The following is a 19,206-nucleotide window of genomic DNA, read 5'->3' on the forward strand; positions in this document are numbered from 1 at the left end:
GACCTGAGTGTAACAACCTGGACTGGATGTTCAGGAAAGAGACAGCCTGCCTCTCTCTGGGCTCCTTCAGGCAAACACGCCGGACCTCGTGTTCCCAAGGCACTCATTGGCCAATACAGGTGCAAGCTGGCCATTCAGCTCTACACTGTACATGCCATTATAGGATTTTGTGGTGATTATTATTAAATTTATTACCTGCCCTTCCCCAGTAGGCCTGAGGGTGGGCCACAACATGAGATGCATTATTAAAAACAGTTTAAAACAAATTAATTCATAACGAGCGAGGGTCCTAAAATATATCTATCTCAAGTGTCAAAAGCCAGCATGAAGAGGTGTGGCTTCAGCATACAGTGAACGCTGTACGGAGAAGATACCAGATGAACCTCTGTGGGGAGAGAGTTCTATGACTTAGGGGCTGCTACAAAGAATGCCCACTCCTGGGTCATCCTCCCCACTATCACTTCTGAGGGCAGGGGAACTATCAAGAGGCCCCTTCTACAGATCTCAACACCCAAAAGGGTCTGTAGGGAAGGAGGCGATCTTTCAGATATTTGGAGCCTAAGTCATGTAGGACTTTGAACACTAGCCTGAACACCTTAAATTAGGTCCGGTGGTGAACTGGCAGCCAATGCAACTGTTCTAAAACGGGTTCTGAGATCTAAAAATGGTACCCCAGTCAATAATCTGGCTGCTGCATTTTGAACCAGCTGAAGTTTCTAAGTCACATTCAAGCACAGCCCTGCATGGAGGGCATCACAATAATCCAATCTGGAATTTCAGAAGTCACAATTGTATTTTCGCTTCTTGTGACCACAAATCTGTGATTGCAGTTAGAAAATGCGTGAGTGGCTAAGTCATACTTACCGTTTCTATGGGGTTGTATCCAGCTAGGCTTGACTCAGGGAAGACGTACTGAAGGCAATGGCCCAAGTTAGTTGTCTCCATTAATTAGGGAGTAGCGTGGAATGCAGCCCATAATGAGTGTGGGACATCTGTGGCCAATGACATAAGACTATGTGGCTCCTGCTCCAGAAGGGGTGGGGGAACCCTTTCTAGGCCAGGGCAGGTGTTCGCCCATGGGCAACTGCGCAGGGGCTGGGTGGGTAGGGCAACCAGGTGCACAGGAGGCAACAGTACAACCAGGCAAAAGCCAGCAGTTTCCATGCTCTTCTTCTCTACTAGGCAAGCAAGGGGCATTGTCACAGCTTGAGGACACATTTCCACCGGGCAAAAGCACATATGGATGTTGCAGAAGAGGGCTAGGGAGAGGTATGGCTTGGGGATAGTCCCAAAGGCATCTGAAGTTCCCCAGTCCTGTGATGTAGGCTTACTAGTAACATATACCCTCTGCCATGCCCAAGGCAATGAGAACAGACCCAGCAAGTAGAGCCCAACTCCTTTGTCCCTAAACAGGAGCGTCCATACTGACAGTGGCAATTCTGCGGCACAGCAGAGAAGAGTAATTTGCTGCAGAAGCCCTGCAGAAGCAGGAGGTGCCCACCTTTCTCCATTCTTAGAACAACAAAGAAATGGAGGCTGGCTGGCATAACCAAAGTGGCAGGAGGCCTTAGAGGAAAGGGATGAACGAGTCAGGCCGTGGCATCTCCAGGTAGCACTGGGAAGCATACCAGTCCGCATAGGCCAAAGGTCCGAAGGCGGCTTTCATAGAATTATAAATCAGAGAGGGCCAACAAAAGGCTGCGCGCCTTCCTCTGCTCGTGCACTTTGTGAAGGTTTTCAGGAAGAGGCCCGTTCTCTTCCCCAAACACACAAGAACAGTGTGCAAATGTGCATGCCGCTTAATCACAATCAGCCACAGCAAGAGAAAGATCACCCAAGCTTTATTGGAAGGGGCTTTACAGGGACACAACGCTACGTTTCACAGTCATCTGGGATCGTAATAATGAGCGACTGTTCAATGACATCCGTGGGGGCAAAGTTCTCATTTGGAGAGAGTCTCTGTACAGGGAGCTCCTCGCCGTGGGAGCCGTGGGCAAGGGACTCCACAGTGACTTCTGCAGCGCCCACCTCCAGGGCGTGGGGGGGCTGCAGGGCGACCACGACGGCCTTCTCGTCCTCAATGATCAGATTGCGCAGCTTCCTCTGCCGGGGGTTGTAGTTCTCGACCCGGTCGTGGATCTCCATGTGTCGCCTCAAATGGGCCTTCCAAAGAGCAAGAGAAGAGACATGCTGGCACACTTGAACGCACAGCCTACGGACCTGAGCAGAAAAGGGCCACTAAGTGCCCTTCCTTATAATAACGGATGCACTGCCGGGCAATAATGCAGGGTAGAGGCTGAGCTGCGGATCAGGAAGCCCCCAGGCTTCAGTTGCACCTGTGCCACACACCCACTGGGTTGCCTTGGGCAAAAGTGTCCCAGCCATGCATCTGCAATACAGGGACAACTACGCTTGCTCACTTTACGGGGTTGTTGTAAGGATGACCGAGTGTGTGAATTGCTCTGAACAACAGAACGGGTTCAAGCAAGTGCTAATGTTTACCAAGGCTGTCCTTTCTGAAAGCATTTAGTTGTCCTCGGGCAGGGTGGACAATCCTTTTCTCTATCAAGGGTTGCACTGCCTGAAGGATAATCTATTGGGGCCCACATACCAGTGGTAGGCAGGGGCCCAAGTCAAAGGTTGGTGGGGCCATCACCTCGTCTCTCCCACTTCCTGCCACCCCTTTATCTGGCTCAGTTTCCCCTAAGTTTCTTTACTCTCATTGCCACCTGCATAGGCTGAGGGCTGCAGGAAAATAGGCTGAGGGCTGCAGGCTGCACACCCTTTCCTAAGGTGGTGGTGGGGCAATAAATGCAGATACTGTAGGAGAAAAAAGAGAAAGAGGTGCTAGATCAAGAAAGAAAAGGCAATGGGCAGGGATCAGAGAAGCTTGGTGTCAGCCTATATATGCGTAATACACACGTATGTATCTTACTATATAATATTTGTCTTCAGGCTGTCGTCATGTTGCAAACAGCTGCAGCAGACCCTAGTATATCTCTATTAATTGCACACACGCACACACTTTTACTGCACAGATAAGTAACTGGAATGATAAGTCAGAGCACACATTCTACCTGTCGTGTGAATTTGTAGCCACATTCTGTGCATTCAAACTTCCTCACTCCTTTGTGCCGGCGAACGTGGACACGCAGCTGCTCCACAGCTGGAAAGGCAAAATTGGGTGCCTGTTACATGGCTGCCCAAGAGCAACCCTGGCTGGATCAAGGTTGGAGGAGATGGCTCAGCACACGAAGCTGCTTGTCTGACCCAGGACTGTCTACTGCCTGCTCCAGCCTGGCACCTTTCAGATGCTTCAGACAACAACTCCCATAACTGTGCTGCTTGGGGCTGATGGCAGGTGTCAAAAACATCTGGAGGACACCAGCTGGCCTACCCTGCCAGTGACTTTCCAAGGTTGATTCCCAGTTCTCCTACTCTAGCTTATCTCTTTAATTGGAGATGGCAGAGCTTGAGTTTGGGTCCTCCTGAAGACAGAGCTCAATGCTGTACCACTAAGTTATTCAGTCCCTTCAGGAGCTGAGCTGAACTCTGCTCCCCAATGCCTCTTGTGTACTAGAGAGATAAAGGGTTGATCCAGCTCTGTTCTACTCAGAGTAGGCTGACTGAAATTAATGGGCATGACTAACAGGTCCATTAATTTCAATGGTCTAGTTCCACCCAAAATGTCTACATTCATCTTTTTGAGGAACAACAGAGGTTATGGGGAATATCTGCAGTTCTTACTTTCTTAACATAAAATTTTATTTATTTATTTAAAATATTTCTATCCTGCCCTTCTACCCTATAATAGGATGAAGGATTGCAGCCTCAACAGTGTAAATGCCTTTGGGTGCAACCTTACACCCACACTTACATGGGTTGGATCCATTGGGATTTACTTCTGAGTAGACACCTAGGATTTCATTGTTAAGTTTTGTAGCAGGGTGTCTGGATCACAGGAAAAGGTAAAAAAAAATCAGTGGGGCAGGAGGGTTGGGATGAGAAGGACAGCGGATACATTCAGTGTTCCTCAAGTCAGTTTCTTCCCAAATTTTCTGTTCTCCCTCCCCCCACACACTTTGTCCTTTACATCTTCATGCTGTACAGTTCTGCCTGCTACGCTCCAGCCAGAGCCGCTGATGTGCCTCCCACTGCCCCTCAGTTTGGTTCCTGGCGAGTGGACTTTGCCCCGTGCGGGACTCCTGCTTCGGCGGCCCTGCCTTTCAGAGCCTCCCTAGTTATTACCTTTGAAAGTTTTCCCGCAGATCTGGCAGAAGTGGGGCCTTCCTTCCTGGTGCCGGCTGGCGATGTGTCGCAGCAGCGGGCCTCTCTCGGTAAACTTTTGGTCGCAAAACTCACAGCTGAACGGGCGCTCTCCAGTGTGGGTCCGGTTGTGCTTGTCCAGACTCGCTAATATGTGCACAGGGGAAAGGAGAGAAGTCATGACAGGAGGGAGGCCTCTAAGGGGGAGGGCCATAGCTTACAGGGAGAGGGCCGGCCTTGCATGCAGAAGGTCCCAGGTTCAATCCCTGGCATCTGCAGTGGGGCTGGGAATGTCCCCTGCCTGCAACCCTGGGGAGCCACTGCCAATCAGTGCACACAATACTGAGCCAGATCGGCCAACAGTCTGACTCAATGTAAGGCAGCTTCCTGAGGCGAAAAGGTAAGTCCCCAAGTCTCAGCCAGTCACACAAGCAGAAGCAGCTGCTGTCCCAGGGTTAGGCAACGGCAACAGGAAGAGCTTCCTGGAGCAACCACCTTCACGTGGAGACAACACTCAAATCAACACTCACAGAGGAGGGCCGGGATCTCTTCTCGATCGTCCCAGAGTGCAGGACACGGAATAATGGGCTCAAGTGGCAGGAAGCCAGATTTCGGCTGGACATCAGGAAAAACTTCCTAACTGCTAGAGCCATACGACAATGGGACCAATTACATAGGGAGGTAGTGGGCTCTCCGACACTGGAGGCATTCAAGAGGCAGCTGGACAGCCATCTGTCGGGAATGCGTTGATTTGGATGCCTGCACTGAGCAGGGGGTTGGACTGGATGGCCTTGTAGGCCCCTTCCAACTCTACTATTCTGACTCTATGAAATCAGCAGCCAGTCTGCCTCTACACTGTACGATGAAGCTCCTGCCTAACAGCTCTCCTTGGTACCTGGAAACAGATGCAGCCCCCCAAAAGGGCCGACAGGAGGCCTCCCCATCATGTTCTCTTGGCATTTGGCTTCTTCCCAGGTTTGAAAAAGCAGCTGCTATTTCTCCTGGGCTGCTGAACAAGACGTTCTCTGGTTCTTGCCGAAGATGGGGCAGGCCTCCCAGCCACGCCTCTCGGCTCACTTGCTCCTTAAAGCTGGGGGGGGGGCGCACAAGAGCGAGGAGGCTCCCCCGCAGCAGCCTGCGGTGGCAGAGGGCTAGGCAGTGCTTGTACCTTGGGTGCGGAATGTTTTGCCGCAGAGGTGGCACTGGAAGGGCTTCTCTCCGGTGTGGGTCCGAAGGTGCATGTTGAGGTTGGCTTTCTGGGTGAAGGCATGCTGGCAGAACTCGCACACGAAGGGGCGCTCGTTCCTGCAGGGACGGGGAGGAAGAACCGCAGCAACAGTTGCGCATGCTGGGCAAAGCCACCCAAGTGCCGCTGCCTCTGGAAACCCGCTCACCGAGGGACAGAGCAGGCCGTCTCTGCGTACCTGTGCTTGGATTTAATGTGCATCTGCAAACCGTTGCGACTGGAGGCCCTGTGGCCACACTCCTCACAGACAAACAGCTTCTCCCCGCGGTGCTTGAATGCCTCGTGGAGGTGCAGCTCTGTCCGAGACAGGAAGCACTTGGAGCACGCAGGGCACTGGAGGAGGAGAGGGCTGGGGTGAGAGAGGTGCCCCTTGCTGGCCAAGAGGCCTCGCGGGTGGCCGGTGCCTCAGAGCCGTCGCTTCCCCGTAACATCCTTTGCGCTCGGGACTCCCTTTCTCTCCAGCTGTTTCTTTCTTTTGTTCTCACTCACAGGGAAGCCCCACTGTCCAAAGAGACTACTTTCCCTAGCCCCACTGATCTTACCGCATGTGGCTTGGGGGCTCCGTGCATCTTGATCAAGTGGCTCTGCAGGTCTTTCTTCTGCATGAACTGCTGGATGCAGGAAGAACACTGAAACACACACGCAAGAGAGCCACAGGTCAGCCTCAGCACTGGTACGGAGGGCTCACAGCCAACCACGGCGCAGGCCTGGGCACAGAAAGGAAACAAACCAACTCTGGGGCATCGTTGAGCGCCTGGCCAGGCAAGCTCGGGTGCAGTGCCTATCCCTTAGGGCAGCCTTCCCCCAAACCTGGCACCCTCCAGATGTTTGGGACCACCACTCCCATCAGCCTCAGCCAGCACAGCTGCCTTATGGCCTCAGAGGGAAGTCTCAAGAGTCAAAGGAGCCCGTAGGAAAAGCTCTTCTCAGGGAGGCCTGTCTGACACCAACCTTGCCGTCATTTTGGTGCTAGGCAAAAGCACTTCTGTTTTCCCAGGCATTTGGACAGCACCAATGATACTGTACTCTTAAATCCGCTTATGAGATTTGTATTGTATTTGGTTGCAACTAGCTTTGAGACTTTTTTTAGGGCGATGTACAAATTGAATAAATCTAAAGCAAAAGGGACTCTCACTCTCTGGGAAGGGGGCACTGAGTTCTGCACACCTTCTTGACTTCCCACCAGCCCCATATGTAACAGAAGTCAAATAAGGCGATACCACTGAAGGAACTGCACCGAAGCGTGCACAACCTGACTGATTCAAAGCAGTGAAGGTGGCTCTTAATGAAGAAACACCACCGCCGGGGAGAAGCCATGATTGTGCTTGGAAAAAATATACTTTCTTAGTACCTTTTATCTTTTTTTCAATGTGTTATGAACTGTTTTGTTGTTTTTAACAAAATAGCGGTATACAAATATTTTTCTAAATAAATAAGCTTTACAATATTGCTAATACAATAGTTCTAATATTATCTCCATATTACAGGCATGGGGGGGGAGGGAGGTTGAGACAGAAGCAAGAGTGTGGTCTGCCTAAAGCCATCTCTGCGTGAGTTCATGGCAGAGGCAAAATTTGAACCCATGACTTCCCAGGTCATCAATCCATGGCAGCCCAGAGTAGCCGCTTGCTGAGTGGAGCACCTGATCTCTCATGAACTTGCAACCGCTGTGGTAAGAAAAAAAGGGGGGAGTGAAACCAGCAGCTCCAGGCCCTCCAACAGAGGCCCGGCCTGCAGGAATCCCGGCCGTGCTGCCAGGAAGGGGCACAAGCAATTCACACACACGAAAAATGGTCTGCTGTTCCTCCCGGAGGTAGCCAGCAACACTGAAGGGCCAGAGAGGCTGACCTTATAGGGCATCTCTCCCGTGTGGGACACCATGTGCACCCGGAGCTCCATCCGCCTCTTAAACATCTCGTGACAGACAGAACAGGTGAAAACCTGGATGGAAAAGGAAGCAGGACGTTTAGGGACCAGGAAGAGGAAAAAGGGGAGAGCCTTGCACAGAGCTGCCACCTCCGAAGAGAGCGAGAGCAGGTCTACATGTTCAAGAAGCGGCTCTCTGGAGACTCTGCGGCTTCAGAAAGCAGGCGGAGGAATCACAGCTGGATCAAAAAGCACCCCCCCCTACGGAAAGCTAATGCGTCAAGGAGAAAACCTCTAGCCTCGCAATCTTTTGCATATGTTAGGCGAGGGAGCATTGTGACACAATCTCCTGCACCTGCGTTTTGAAGTCATGTTGATCAGCTCTCTGGCTGCTCCTAGGAAGTGACGGTTTTGAACAAGGGCAGAAAAACCCATCTGGCTTGGAGAAGGGGAATTATTTTCATTTCTGTTACAACTATTGAGTGACGCAGAACACTTCATAAATATCTCACTATTTTTACAACAACCTTGCACGTTCTTTAGAATGGGTCAGGATGCCCTGGATTTGAACACCTGGACCTACCGACTAGTGTCTCCATGGCCAGTCACTTGAGACAGCACAGCCAGAGGAAAATAAGGTCACATTGCTCTTCTAGGCATATTGACCTACTCCAAGCAGCCCCATTGGTTTCTCCTGGCTAAGCACAGGCATAAAATCCTTGGACTGGCCCCAGTACCCCCACCCCCAAAATCATCCCTATCCTGATGGGCCTTGCGCCGCCATCGCTGTGACCTTGTGTGCCCACAGCTCAGCGCTGACAAACTGAAGCAGAGACGTGTCCACAGCTCCCCGCTGAGCCCATAAGGGTGAGAGGATTTGAGCCTGGGCCTGAGCCAAGCCCTCTCTCCTAGGCACCACCACCCGTCTCCACCGGCCCAGGGCACCTGGGCTGTTCCTTCAGTAGCTGCGTGTGGTCTTGTTTTGAGCTGTAACCCCTCCGCCCCAAATACCTGCTCAGAGCGGTTCATGCAGTTCCTAGCTTCATGCTCCAGTAGGTTTTCCTTCCGGAAATAGCATTTCCCACATTTGGAACATTCAAAGGGCTTCTCTCCAGTGTGTTTCCTGCAGGGAACAGGGACAGAAAAAAAGCAGCAGACTGACTCACAGCAGTCGGGGAGGGGAGGGGAGGCAGTTGCTGTGCCCTGGTCGCTCAAGGGGGCTCACTCTAAACCAGGGGTTGGCAGAAGGTAGATCAAGATCTGCTGGTAGATTTCTGGGTGATCTGCAGTTGCCTGGCAAGGGTTTGTGACTCCCAATTGTTTCATAGCAGCAGACAGACACCCTCCCTTCAATGCTGCTGAAACAAAGGGAGCTTGGGATACCCAGGCGTGGACTTTTGTCTGAGAGGACTGCGCTCAGTTCAGTTCTGCTACTGAAACAAATCCCTCTACTCAGAATGTGCTCAAAGGCGCCACATTCTTGACTTCTAACTGTGTGTCTTTTGCACCCAGCTCTCAAGGTTCTGGCAATGTAGATCTGACAAATCGGAAGTCTGCCCACCCCTGCTCTAAATGGTAGACATGAAGCCAGCAGTGCCTCAAACAATTCACACGCTAGTTCTCGGGGCAAAACCAAGAGCCTATAGTTTTTGGGAACATGGATGCCCTCCCCAGCAGAAGGCACAAGAACTTGCCTGTTGTGTACTTTGAGATAATATTTGCTGAGAAATGACTTGTGGCAGGTGGGGCATTCGACAGTCTCAGTTGTACCTCTGCGGTTTCCGAGCACCCCAACTCCCAGCAGGCTGCTGCTCCTGGCCACCTTAGAACTGCTGGCCTTCCTGGGCAAATGAGCTCTCCTTTTGGTCCTCAGACTCTTCTCCTTCCCAGGAACATAATCCTCATCTTTTTCCTTGTTTCCTCCTCCATCGTCTTCAGCGGCGAGGTCATTTGACCCCAGAACCTCCTGCATTTCCCACTGCAATAAAATAGGGTGGTAACTTCTACACATCTGCCAAAATGTGGCCTCATTTACTACAATAAACAGAATCCTCCATGAGGGCTGGCCACTTGACTCCCCCCGCCAAAAAAAATACTTGGCCATTTATGATCCCAGAGTATCCTGATATTTAGGCTAAGTTCCACCATCTTCAAGAACACACACAACTGAGCTAATATGAGATGGATGGACTGCCCTGCCTCCCCACAAACCCACCATCACCTGAAGAAATGCTTATTATGTTCAGCAGCCTGACAGGCAGCTCTAAATCTTGCAGAGATAAGGTAGGCTGACAGAACAACCAAACCAATTCCACCACAATGCTATATAGAACTACAATTAAGTTTCATCTTTAGGAATACCATTATGGACTCCACAGAGAAGGTCTATCGCAATGGAAGTGGAGGGTGTGTGATGTGTCTGCCACTGATTGCCAGCTCTTATGGCTGACTTATAGCTGTAGGAAAATTTTCTAGCATTTTGTTAAGGTGACCTGGCCTTTGGGGCAAAAAAAAAAAGCCATCTTGAACTTAAAAGTATTCAGACTTTATTTTTTAACAAAGACGCAAGGTCCTAAGCCCACTCCATGAGAGTGTTTGTTACTGTAGCATGTCTCACTCATGGATCTTGGAGCAGGAACATCACCCAGGCCCTGAAATTAGAGCTGTTAGTGATTTCTGAGTTGCTCTTTATGAGTTTGTGCTACACTGGGACAAAGTGCAGTTTTGTTGACATTTGTGATTTTGCAGCGTTGCCTGGATTTGTTGTGCAAGAAAATGTATTGCTTTGGACACAATGACAGGCCTGTTTAGAACTTCTGTTCAAGCTGCGAGCCTGCACCATGCTTCATTGAATTTACTCAGTGCTTTTTTAAAAAAGTTAAACAAAACTAGGATTTTGCACTCAGGCACTTAAATTCTGCATCACAAAAACTGCAACATGTATGAATTGTTGATGTCAGCATAGCTCAAAGAACAAGATGGGATGAATTTCTGACTCATCTATTTAGCGTGTTTTTGTTCTTGCTAAGTATTATTTAAATTAGCAGCTGGAACGACTGCTTCAGTCATCCCAGACTGCTGGAATACTCAGCAATGGTCTACCAAAGACATCCTGATCTGGGAAACTGCCTACATACAAGCACAATACTTGGATTCACTGCAGCACATTACTCTTTGGAGGTGTGGAAACAGACTGGAACATAATCTGCTAGTCTTTCCCAATCCTCACTTAAAATGTACGGATGCAGGACACACTCTTGCCTTGAATCCCTCTGAAAACTGAACATATTTCCCTGAGCTGTCCCAGAATCCTCTGCAAAGTACACCTGTTCTGCAGATATAGAAAAGATTCCCCCAAGGACCCAGGCAGGATCTCCACAGCTCTAAGTTCCTAAACGCTGGAACATGCAGTAATCCCCGATTCAATTCCCCCTTCCTCCCGCACTCGCGAAGACCCAACCCCTGGGGAGGGTCACCATCCATCCTTCCCTGGTCCCCACATAGACTAGCGGCAAACGTGCTCTGCTGCTTTGTCTTCACCAACACTTCTTGCTGCTTTAAGGTGCCTTTATTCTTCAACAGGGACGGGCTACAAAGGCAACCCCTAGTTAGCACATGACTCAACACGCCACCTCATTACTGGCGCCCGCATCCTCGGTGGCTCCTCTTTTCAGTGGCCTTTTTAGTTCCTTACATTCCGGGGTGCTCTTTACTTCACCTGCATTGCTCAGGGCAATTGTTTTGGGAGCCCTTTTCAACCTTCCCAGAAGGAGACAGGGGCTCTCTCTTTGGCCCTGGGCCACTTTGCTCCCCCAGAGGCAGGGGATCGAGCTGGCTTCTTGGACTGAGTCACCGTGGGACACAGCGCCAAGGGCCGGCTCGCCTTGCATATCTTTGGAGTGATCGTGAAGGTTCTTCTCAGGCAAAAGTGGACCATTCCGATCGCCACTATCCAAGCGCCCAGGCTTGAATTCCTGGCACAGCCGGACTGCCTCTGGGATGCAGAGCTCCTTGGCAGCCTCAAGAAGCTTCTCCCAGTTCTCCGAGGTGACTGCCAAGTGCCCTGTATAGAAGAAGTCGAGAAGGAGTGTGAAGATCTCCACAAAGGTCTCTGGCAGGATGATGCTACTGGAGGCTCCATCATACATGCTCTGGAAGAAGGAGCTGCAGCACGCCAGGACACTCCAATGTGCCTTGAACACCAAGCTGCCCACTGCCAGGGTGGCATCACAGTATTGCCCGCTCTCCCGTTGCTTGTTGAGTTCCTGCAGAACACGCACGCTGTGCTGTACAAAGGAGCCCTCCATGGCCTACCGCAAGGGAAAAAGGGAGAGAAACAAAGCAGGTGAGAGGTGGATGAAGATGTGGGGTGTTGAAAAGGAGAGGGGTTGGGGGACTCATCTTCTTGGTGACCAGGTAGGTGTGGGTGCTGGATGTGCATACACTGCTTAATTCTGTAATCAACCACATTAGCTGCTAAGCCACATCTGAAAGATATGGCTCTTTCATACCCAGAGCCAAACAACAACAACAGAAATAGCCACCAGTGACCATCAGCACTTCTTCTCAAAACTTTCAGGCTAAAACCAAAACAAATTCCGTTAAGTGCATTTTCTATCTCATTTGCAGCTATGAAACAGCATCCCCAATGGCAGATGAGCCACCAGCTTGGATGGCTTTAAAAGAAGATTAGACAAATTCATGGAGGACAGGGCTATCAATGGCTACTAGCCATGATGGCTCTGCTCTGCCACCCTAGTCAGAGGCAGCATGCTTCTGAAAACCAGTTGCCGGAAGCCTCAGGAGGGGAGAGCTTGCACTCGGGTCCTGCTTGCGGGCTTCCCCCAGGCACCTGGTTGGCCACTGTGAGAACAGGATGCTGGACTAGATGGGCCACTGGCCTGATCCAGCAGGCTCTTCTTATGAGGACAGCCAAACAGAAATTCTTAGAGTTACTATGACTATTAAATCTCCCTTCTCTCAGGATAATCAGGGGACTTCCAAAATAAAAGGCCTCTGCAGCCCTACGCTGACCATAAGAAGAAAACAAAAGCAATATCTCTGAGCACACGTACTAGGGAGTAAGCCCACTGCTCTCACTGGGTCTTACTTCAGAGTAAAAACACTTTGGACTGACCTGAAGGAAAAAACTAAGGCAGGGCCAGGGAACCTATGGCATGCCAGCTGCTGTTGGACTACAACTCCCATTATCCCTGACCACTAGCCATGTTGGCTACTGGAGCTGATGGGAGCTGGGAGCCCAACCACGGCTGGATGAACCCCCACACATTCCCCAGCCCAAAGACAGGGGTGGGGTTCTTTTGGGGAGGGGGTTAATGACTGAGACAAAAGTTCATTCATTAGATTTATTACGGTCAATTGACCAGCCAGAGAAATTCAGTACAAAAAATACACTAAAACATATTCAAAAACAGTACAAAATAGTACAGGTAAGTTAATTATTTCATGAGGCAATGGATCAATTAGGTCAAAGGTTCCTTACTCATCAGGTCTCTACATGTATCAATGGCTGCTGCGAAAAAATTCGCGACTTTACGGGTTATGGGGGAATTAATATCCGCTAATAGATATTGTGCAAAAAAATTTTTATCTCTGCCTGGAAATTTCTGGAAGAGAGGAATAATAAAATGGCTGCGAAGGCTGGTATAAAACCTGCACTCCAGTAATATGTGTTCTGCTGTCTCAACGGCACCACTGTTGCAAGGGCAGTAACGTTCGGTCCGAGGGATTCTATTAAACCTTCCCTCTAGTAGAGCTGAGGGCAAAACGTCAAATTTGGCCATCGTAAAGGCCTTCCTTAACCTAGGAATAGATAGGTGATAAAGAAATTGAGCAGAAGTGAATGGTTTTAGGGATGGCGAGCTTGCGAACCTAGGGCCGAGACAGGATAGTACATTTTGGAAATCCACATCCAGAATCCTCTGGGTGATGGCTAACAGCGCTTTCGAGCGCCCCAATGATATAACATAAGGGATAGAAAAGCCAAGAGAAGTAAGCTGCAAGGAAAGGGATTTTTTCCATTTGGATTGAAAGTTGTCAATTAATATAAGGGGGGAAAGACCAACTGGCTCAAAAATCAGTTACTGAGACAAAAGGAAAATCTGGGAGGGGGGCTGCTGTCATTTTTTGACAGCTGCTGAAGACCCATTTTTTTATTCAAGCTTTTGTCTCAATTTCTAACCCTGTGTTCTGATCTTTTAAAGGACTTTTAAGGAGGTTATGGCATTTTTTAGTATGTCTTGTATTTGTAAATTTGTTTGGTTTTTTTAAATGTATATTTTGTATTTTTAACTTGTGTAATCCACCTCGGGACTCGCACACCGGGTGAGAGGCAGACAACAAAAATGAATTCATTAAAGTTCACTATTATTATTCATCAAGGCCAAGGGATGATTAGGGCGCACGTTTGCCTTATTTACTAGTCTCAGTTTAGAATCCGGCTGCAGAATATAAAGTGCAAAGAGACGTTTGAGCTACTAAAGTAAGAGCAAGCAGCCAACAGGGAAGGGGGATTATTATTATTAATTATTATTTCACAGCCCCCTCCCCAATTTCTGATGTCCCCCCCACACCGCAATACTGGGGGGCAGAAACTTGGGCAAAGAAACCAGAGGCTGGAGAAAGCAGCACAGACCCCGCCCCCAGTTTCCCCATACCCCCCTTTGAACCCAGCCGGCGCTTTCCCCTTTACCTCAGCTGCCCCTCCTCCCTCCCCGCTTATAGCGCGCACAACCCAGGCGGAAGGGGAGAGAGGAGCCAAAGCGCCGCCATCTTGGACCGATCAGGGACGTCGTGACGTCAACGCGACGGGACAGCGGGAGGAGGACGACATGGTAATTAAGGGGCGAGGCTACCGAAGACGCCCCGCCCTCTCTCTCCAGGGGCTCAAAGCGGCGCTGGCTAAGCGCGCGGGCCTCCGCGTTCTGCAGGCTCTTCGTCACGCGCAACGTCATGCAAAGCACGCAAACAGGCTGAGAGGAAACAGCGAGGTTCGTTCCAGTGTGCAGTAAGGTACATTTTGGGCAGTGCCCCCCCCCCCAAATAGTGCGATGTGAAGTAAGTTTTTGTGCAGGTGAGCACATGGGACTTAATAAGGGGCACAGTAGTTTCCAAAAAAGGAAAGAGATGAGAAAAGAAAAATCGAGAACGAAGTTAAATACTGGCTGCTTCCAAATCTTCATAGCATTCTGTTAATAGGATATTACGGGACTCGACTAGTTCAGGAGTGGACAATGGGATGGCTGCTTGCACAGTAGGAAAAAGAACAAACTCTGGAAAACAGCAACCCCGAAAGGTGCAAAAATTAGGCTAGACGCGTTGGAGCCTGGAGATCTGCAGAAGAGGGACCGCCCTGCAGAGTGGGGCGCTCCTGGCCTGAGTGCAGTGGTGCACCCTCCCCTCTGGACTCAAACTAGGGACCCCCCATGTAACGCAGGAGCGGTGCCACCCATAGAGTGCTCCTCCTCTGCCCCTCCCTCCATCCCCCAACGGCCTGCCTTGCTGTCTGTGGCTGTTGCCCAACCTGGGTCTGCAGCATGGGGGAGCAAGAACTGGGAGCCCCCTCTCTTTTGTCCCGGGCATGACTGATTTCAGCCAGGCATGCAAAAGCTGAGAGTAGCCATTCCCCCCCCCCTCCCAGACTGGCATCTCCTGCTTGAACTTCCCAGCCCACTGGAGGAGGAGGCGGGCAGTGCCTCTGTGTTTCTCTCCCACACCCCCTTGGATCAGGCCACAGGCCAACCAGGTGCCCATTACGGGAAGCCCCCAAGCAGGGCCTGAGCGCGAGAGCAGCTCTCCCCACTTGTGATTCCCAGCAACTGGGATCCAGAGGAGCACCGCCTCCCTCAGTGGAGGGAGAACGCACCCATCGTGGCCAGTAGTCATGAACCGCCTGATCCAGGATCCAGTTCCCGAGATATACACCAAAACGTCAGCGTCCCCGCCCCCCGCGACTGTTCAATCTGTTTTTTAACCGATCTGTATAGCAGCTTTTAGCCAGAGCTTGGAAAAGTTACTTTTTTTAAACTACAGCTCCCATCAGCCCCAGCCAGCATGGCCACTGGATTGGGCTGATGGGAGTTATAGTTCAAAAAAATAACTTTTCCAAGCTCTGGCCTCTAATCCCGCCCTTTCAGGATTGTAGCCAATAAGGGGAGTCAGGCTTGTGATTTGTTGACCCAGGCAGTGCTTAGGCTTCATTACAACGTCAAAATGGTGGTTTTGAGATCTTCAGTTTAAGTAAGAATATGGGTTAAAGTTTTTTTTCTCTTGTGTGTAGCACGCAGTCAGACCCTGGGCTGTTGGAGAGGTCAGTGCTTTGAAAACCTTTCCAATATGAAAACTTTAATCCAATACTTGCTTTTCTGGGAGTAAAAGAATGCTGATCCCATGTACCTGGAGTAAACCCCATTGAATTCATTAGGACTTACTTTTGAGTAGACATGGTTAGGATTGTGCTGTTAATTAATGGGATTTCTGAGTAAACATAACAAAGAATTGTGTTTGTGTTGTAAATCTTTCCCTCCTCCTCCAATCCTATTTTTAAAACAATTAGGCAGTTCTGCAAGACCAACTGGTTTGACAATAAGCTATTATGTGGGGTGTGTGTGTATGGAGTCTTTCCAACAACCCTGTGAGTCTTTCCAACAACCCTTTTTATTGTGCAAGGATATTCTGTCATGCCACATGGAGTGCATAAATCAACGAGGCCAAGTGGATGCCAGCAAAGGAAAGCAAAAGAGGCAAGAAATAAATCACTCAAAACACTAGCTGGATCCATGCTTCAATATGTCAAAAGACCGGATGATGGCCAGGGTTCATCAAAAGACACTGCTCGTCAGTCTCCAATTGAAAAAGCTGATTCTTCTGATGCTAGCATGCATCATAACCATGAGGCATCCGAAGAGCACCTACGTTGCATTGAAAAGTGGAAAACATTGGCAGCAGGACTTAGGCTGCACAAAACCATTGACGCCGAAACTATTGCTTTGATGGAAATGGAGAAGAAAAAGTGGAGGGACATCTTGCACAGATTGCTTGATATCATATTGTTTCTTGCCAAGTAGAATCTGGCATTCTGTGGCCACAAGGAAGATGAATCTTCATTGAATAAAGGGAACTTTCTTGAGATGGTTGAGATGCTTTCAAAATATGATCCAGTGCTGAAAGAGCACCTAATGAGATTAAAGCGGAGCACATGTAAACTTAAAGTATCAGTCTCTTATCTTGCACCAAAAACTCAGAATGAGTTTATAAGTGCCCTGGCAAATCATGTGAAGGAGATGCTTGTCATGGACATAAAGTCTGCGAAGTACTTTGGGATCATGTTCGACAGCACACCTGACATATCACATACTGACCAGATGTCCGAAGTGATCAGATATGTAAAAATCAACAATAGGAAAGTTGAAGTGAAAGAAGTATTTCTAGGATTTTTCCCTTTAAAGGGGAAAAAAACTGCTGACCTCAGTTCTGACATTCTTAAAAATCTGGAAAGTGATGGACTAGACATAATGATGTGCTGCGCTCAAGGTTACGATAATGCTGCCACTATGGCTGGAATCCATGGAGGTGTACAAGCCATCCTTAAGGGAAAGAACAAGAAAGCTATTTTTAATGGATGTGTGGACCGTTCGCTTAACTTGTGCGGTCAGCACTCTTTTGCTGAAAATGCATCGTGTGTGACATTTTTTTGGAACTCTTGAGAGAATGTTTCCTTTCTTTGCTGCTTCCACCCATCGATGGGATGTGTTAACTGACCATACTGGAGTGTCACTGAAAAGGCTATCAACAACACGCTGGAGTGCTCATCATGCTGCAGTTAAGCCGCTTAAAGAAAAGTTTGATAAGTTTGTGGTGGCGATTGAAGCTCTTTGTGATCCACATGAAAATTTGGACACACGAGGTGCAGCACAAGGTCTTTTGCCTGCTGTCTGTGACTTCACTTTTCTGTGCTACCTGTACTTCTGGTGTGATGTACTTCAGGAAGTTAATCTTACACAGCAGTACCTGCAGACTAAGGGCTTAACTCTCGACAAGGTAGTGACAAAGCTAGAGACGCTAAGACTTTTTCTGCACAAGGAGCGCAGTCACCTAGTGGAGCATGCAATTGAACAGGCGCTTTTAAAATCAGACGAATATGGAATTGCAGTAGAGAGAAGAGCCAGGTTCAAGAAGAGGATGGCAGGGGAGCAAGCAAGCGATGCTGGACTCACTCTGCAAGAAGTAAATAAGAGGATGATGCTTGAGTGCATTGATCGCTTTCATTCTGAACTCCAGATCAGATCAAGAGCCATCAAGGAAGTAGCAGCCATATTTGAGGCTGTTCAAGCAAAGAGTCTCATATCTGCCACTGAAGAAGAGTTAAAGGTGTCCATTCCAAAATTGACCACTTTCTATGATGAGGTATCCGAGAGTGAGCTTTTAATAGAAATACCAAGGCTGAGAAGGCACCTGAAAGCAGCAGAGATTGATCTGGAAGAAGCCAAAGATTGGGCAGTATTAGACGTTTTGACATTCATAGCTGAATGGGACTTTGTAGAATCTCTCCCAACCCTTTCACTAAGCCTAAAATTATTTCTGACGATTTGTGTGTCTGTGGCTTCATGTGAGAGGAGCTTTTCAAAGCTGAAACTTATAAAGAACTATTTGCGATCTACCATGGGACAGTCAAGGCTTTCCGATCTTGTGATATTATCAATTGAACGTGAGTTGGCGAAAGGCATTGATTTCGATGAAGTGATTCACAAGTTCGCAACTTTGAAGGCCAGGAAAGGAAAGTTCTGATTTAGTCGAGTTGTTCACTAAGTGCTGAAATGCTTGTGTATTTGTTCCTGTTTGTTTTTTTTTGGTATTATTTCATTTATGAGTATATTTCCACATGCATTTGTCTACAACTTCTACATTATTTGGGCCGTTATTGATTACGCAAACCTAATCCATTAATGTATCTCATGTAACGGTAAAGTTTAATGTTAAAATGAACATAATTTTGATGTAGTTCTTAAACGTTTTTACTTCAAATTCTATTGTTTTCTTACTGAATTTTCACTTTAACCATATGAAATTATGTATAAATGTAAATACATTTAGGCTGTGCGTATGATATTGTAATTTAAAGGTGTAATTTTAATTTTGCTAGTTGTTTATGTCACTACTATTGCCATTACATTCAGTGATATACGGGAATTACGATTTACGAGTAACATTAGTACAAAAAACATTACTAAGGATTCTGTATGGTCTGGTACGGGAGGAGGTCCATGGGGGTGACACCATGAGTTATCGCACCGGGTGACACCAACCCTAGTGACGCCACTGCTGCTCCTCCATGGATGTCTGCAACAACGGACCTAAGATGAGCCCTGAAGCAGCTGGATCAGGCCACGGGGCCCATCTAGTCCTGCATCCTGTTCTTCTCACAGTGGCCAACCAGGCGCCCGTTATGTATGGGGGGGTGCTGTGAGTGGTTGTGATGGGCAGAAGGAGATTCAAGTCAGGGACGGAGCCAGATTTTTTTTGAGGGAGGCTTAGCATGGTGTTGATGATGGGCCTCCCAACAAGGGCTGGGCCCAGCCCAACTGGGACTATAGAAATAAGAAATCAATACATTTATAAATCTACATGGGCTAGGAAACTACATTCTAAGTAACTTAAAACAGCAGGTGGCCATCTTGGATGGGAACTAAGCTCAGCACTTCCTGCTGCTGAAACGCTTCTGGAGGCCCAGCAGGGAGGGCATTGAATTATGGCACAGCTGGCAATCAGGAGCCCTTCCAAGTCCTTGGGATCATCGGCCAGTGCCCGAC

General features: G+C 48.8%; 2 protein-coding genes across 4 annotated transcripts; one reads left to right on the forward strand and one right to left on the reverse strand.

Moving 5' to 3' along the window:
* Nucleotides 1-1,824: 1,824 nt before the first annotated feature.
* Nucleotides 1,825-14,224, reverse strand: ZBTB48 (zinc finger and BTB domain containing 48). Its single transcript, XM_061602114.1, has 11 exons — nucleotides 14,091-14,224; nucleotides 11,011-11,688; nucleotides 9,073-9,356; nucleotides 8,390-8,501; nucleotides 7,361-7,453; nucleotides 6,055-6,141; nucleotides 5,691-5,845; nucleotides 5,435-5,571; nucleotides 4,249-4,413; nucleotides 3,078-3,166; nucleotides 1,825-2,163 (listed from the first exon to the last, which is right to left on the reverse strand). Exons 2-11 carry the CDS (start codon nucleotides 11,683-11,685, stop codon nucleotides 1,873-1,875), a joined length of 2,088 nt encoding a protein of 695 aa, XP_061458098.1. The 5' UTR covers nucleotides 11,686-11,688; nucleotides 14,091-14,224; the 3' UTR covers nucleotides 1,825-1,872.
* A 24-nt stretch (nucleotides 14,225-14,248) lies between these two features.
* LOC133372923 (uncharacterized) lies at nucleotides 14,249-18,353 on the forward strand. 3 transcript variants are annotated; one of them, XM_061602115.1, is made up of 2 exons: nucleotides 14,249-14,455; nucleotides 16,067-18,353. In XM_061602115.1, the coding sequence occupies exon 2, from the start codon at nucleotides 17,108-17,110 to the stop codon at nucleotides 18,182-18,184; it is 1,077 nt and encodes a 358-aa protein (XP_061458099.1). In that variant the 5' UTR covers nucleotides 14,249-14,455; nucleotides 16,067-17,107; the 3' UTR covers nucleotides 18,185-18,353. The 3 variants fall into 3 exon arrangements, with proteins under 3 accessions (XP_061458099.1, XP_061458100.1, XP_061458101.1); XM_061602116.1 differs by having other exon boundaries at nucleotides 14,249-14,410; XM_061602117.1 differs by having other exon boundaries at nucleotides 14,365-14,388.
* Nucleotides 18,354-19,206: the final 853 nt, after the last annotated feature.

This window comes from Rhineura floridana, chromosome 18 (genome assembly GCF_030035675.1).
Source record: "Rhineura floridana isolate rRhiFlo1 chromosome 18, rRhiFlo1.hap2, whole genome shotgun sequence".
In the NCBI taxonomy this organism is placed as follows: domain Eukaryota; kingdom Metazoa; phylum Chordata; class Lepidosauria; order Squamata; family Rhineuridae; genus Rhineura; species Rhineura floridana.

Coding starts and splice junctions, on each gene's coding strand:
- ZBTB48 (XM_061602114.1), bottom strand. CDS start 11,685: ATGGAGGGCTCCTTTGTACAGCACAGCGTGCGTGTTCTGCAGGAACTC. Junction 3,167..4,248: donor CTGCGGGAAAACTTTCAAAG/GTAATAACTAGG, acceptor TTGCCTTTCCAG/CTGTGGAGCAGCTGCGTGTC. Junction 2,164..3,077: donor GCTACAAATTCACACGACAG/GTAGAATGTGTG, acceptor GCTCTTTGGAAG/GCCCATTTGAGGCGACACAT.
- LOC133372923 (XM_061602115.1), top strand. CDS start 17,108: ATGTTTCCTTTCTTTGCTGCTTCCACCCATCGATGGGATGTGTTAACT.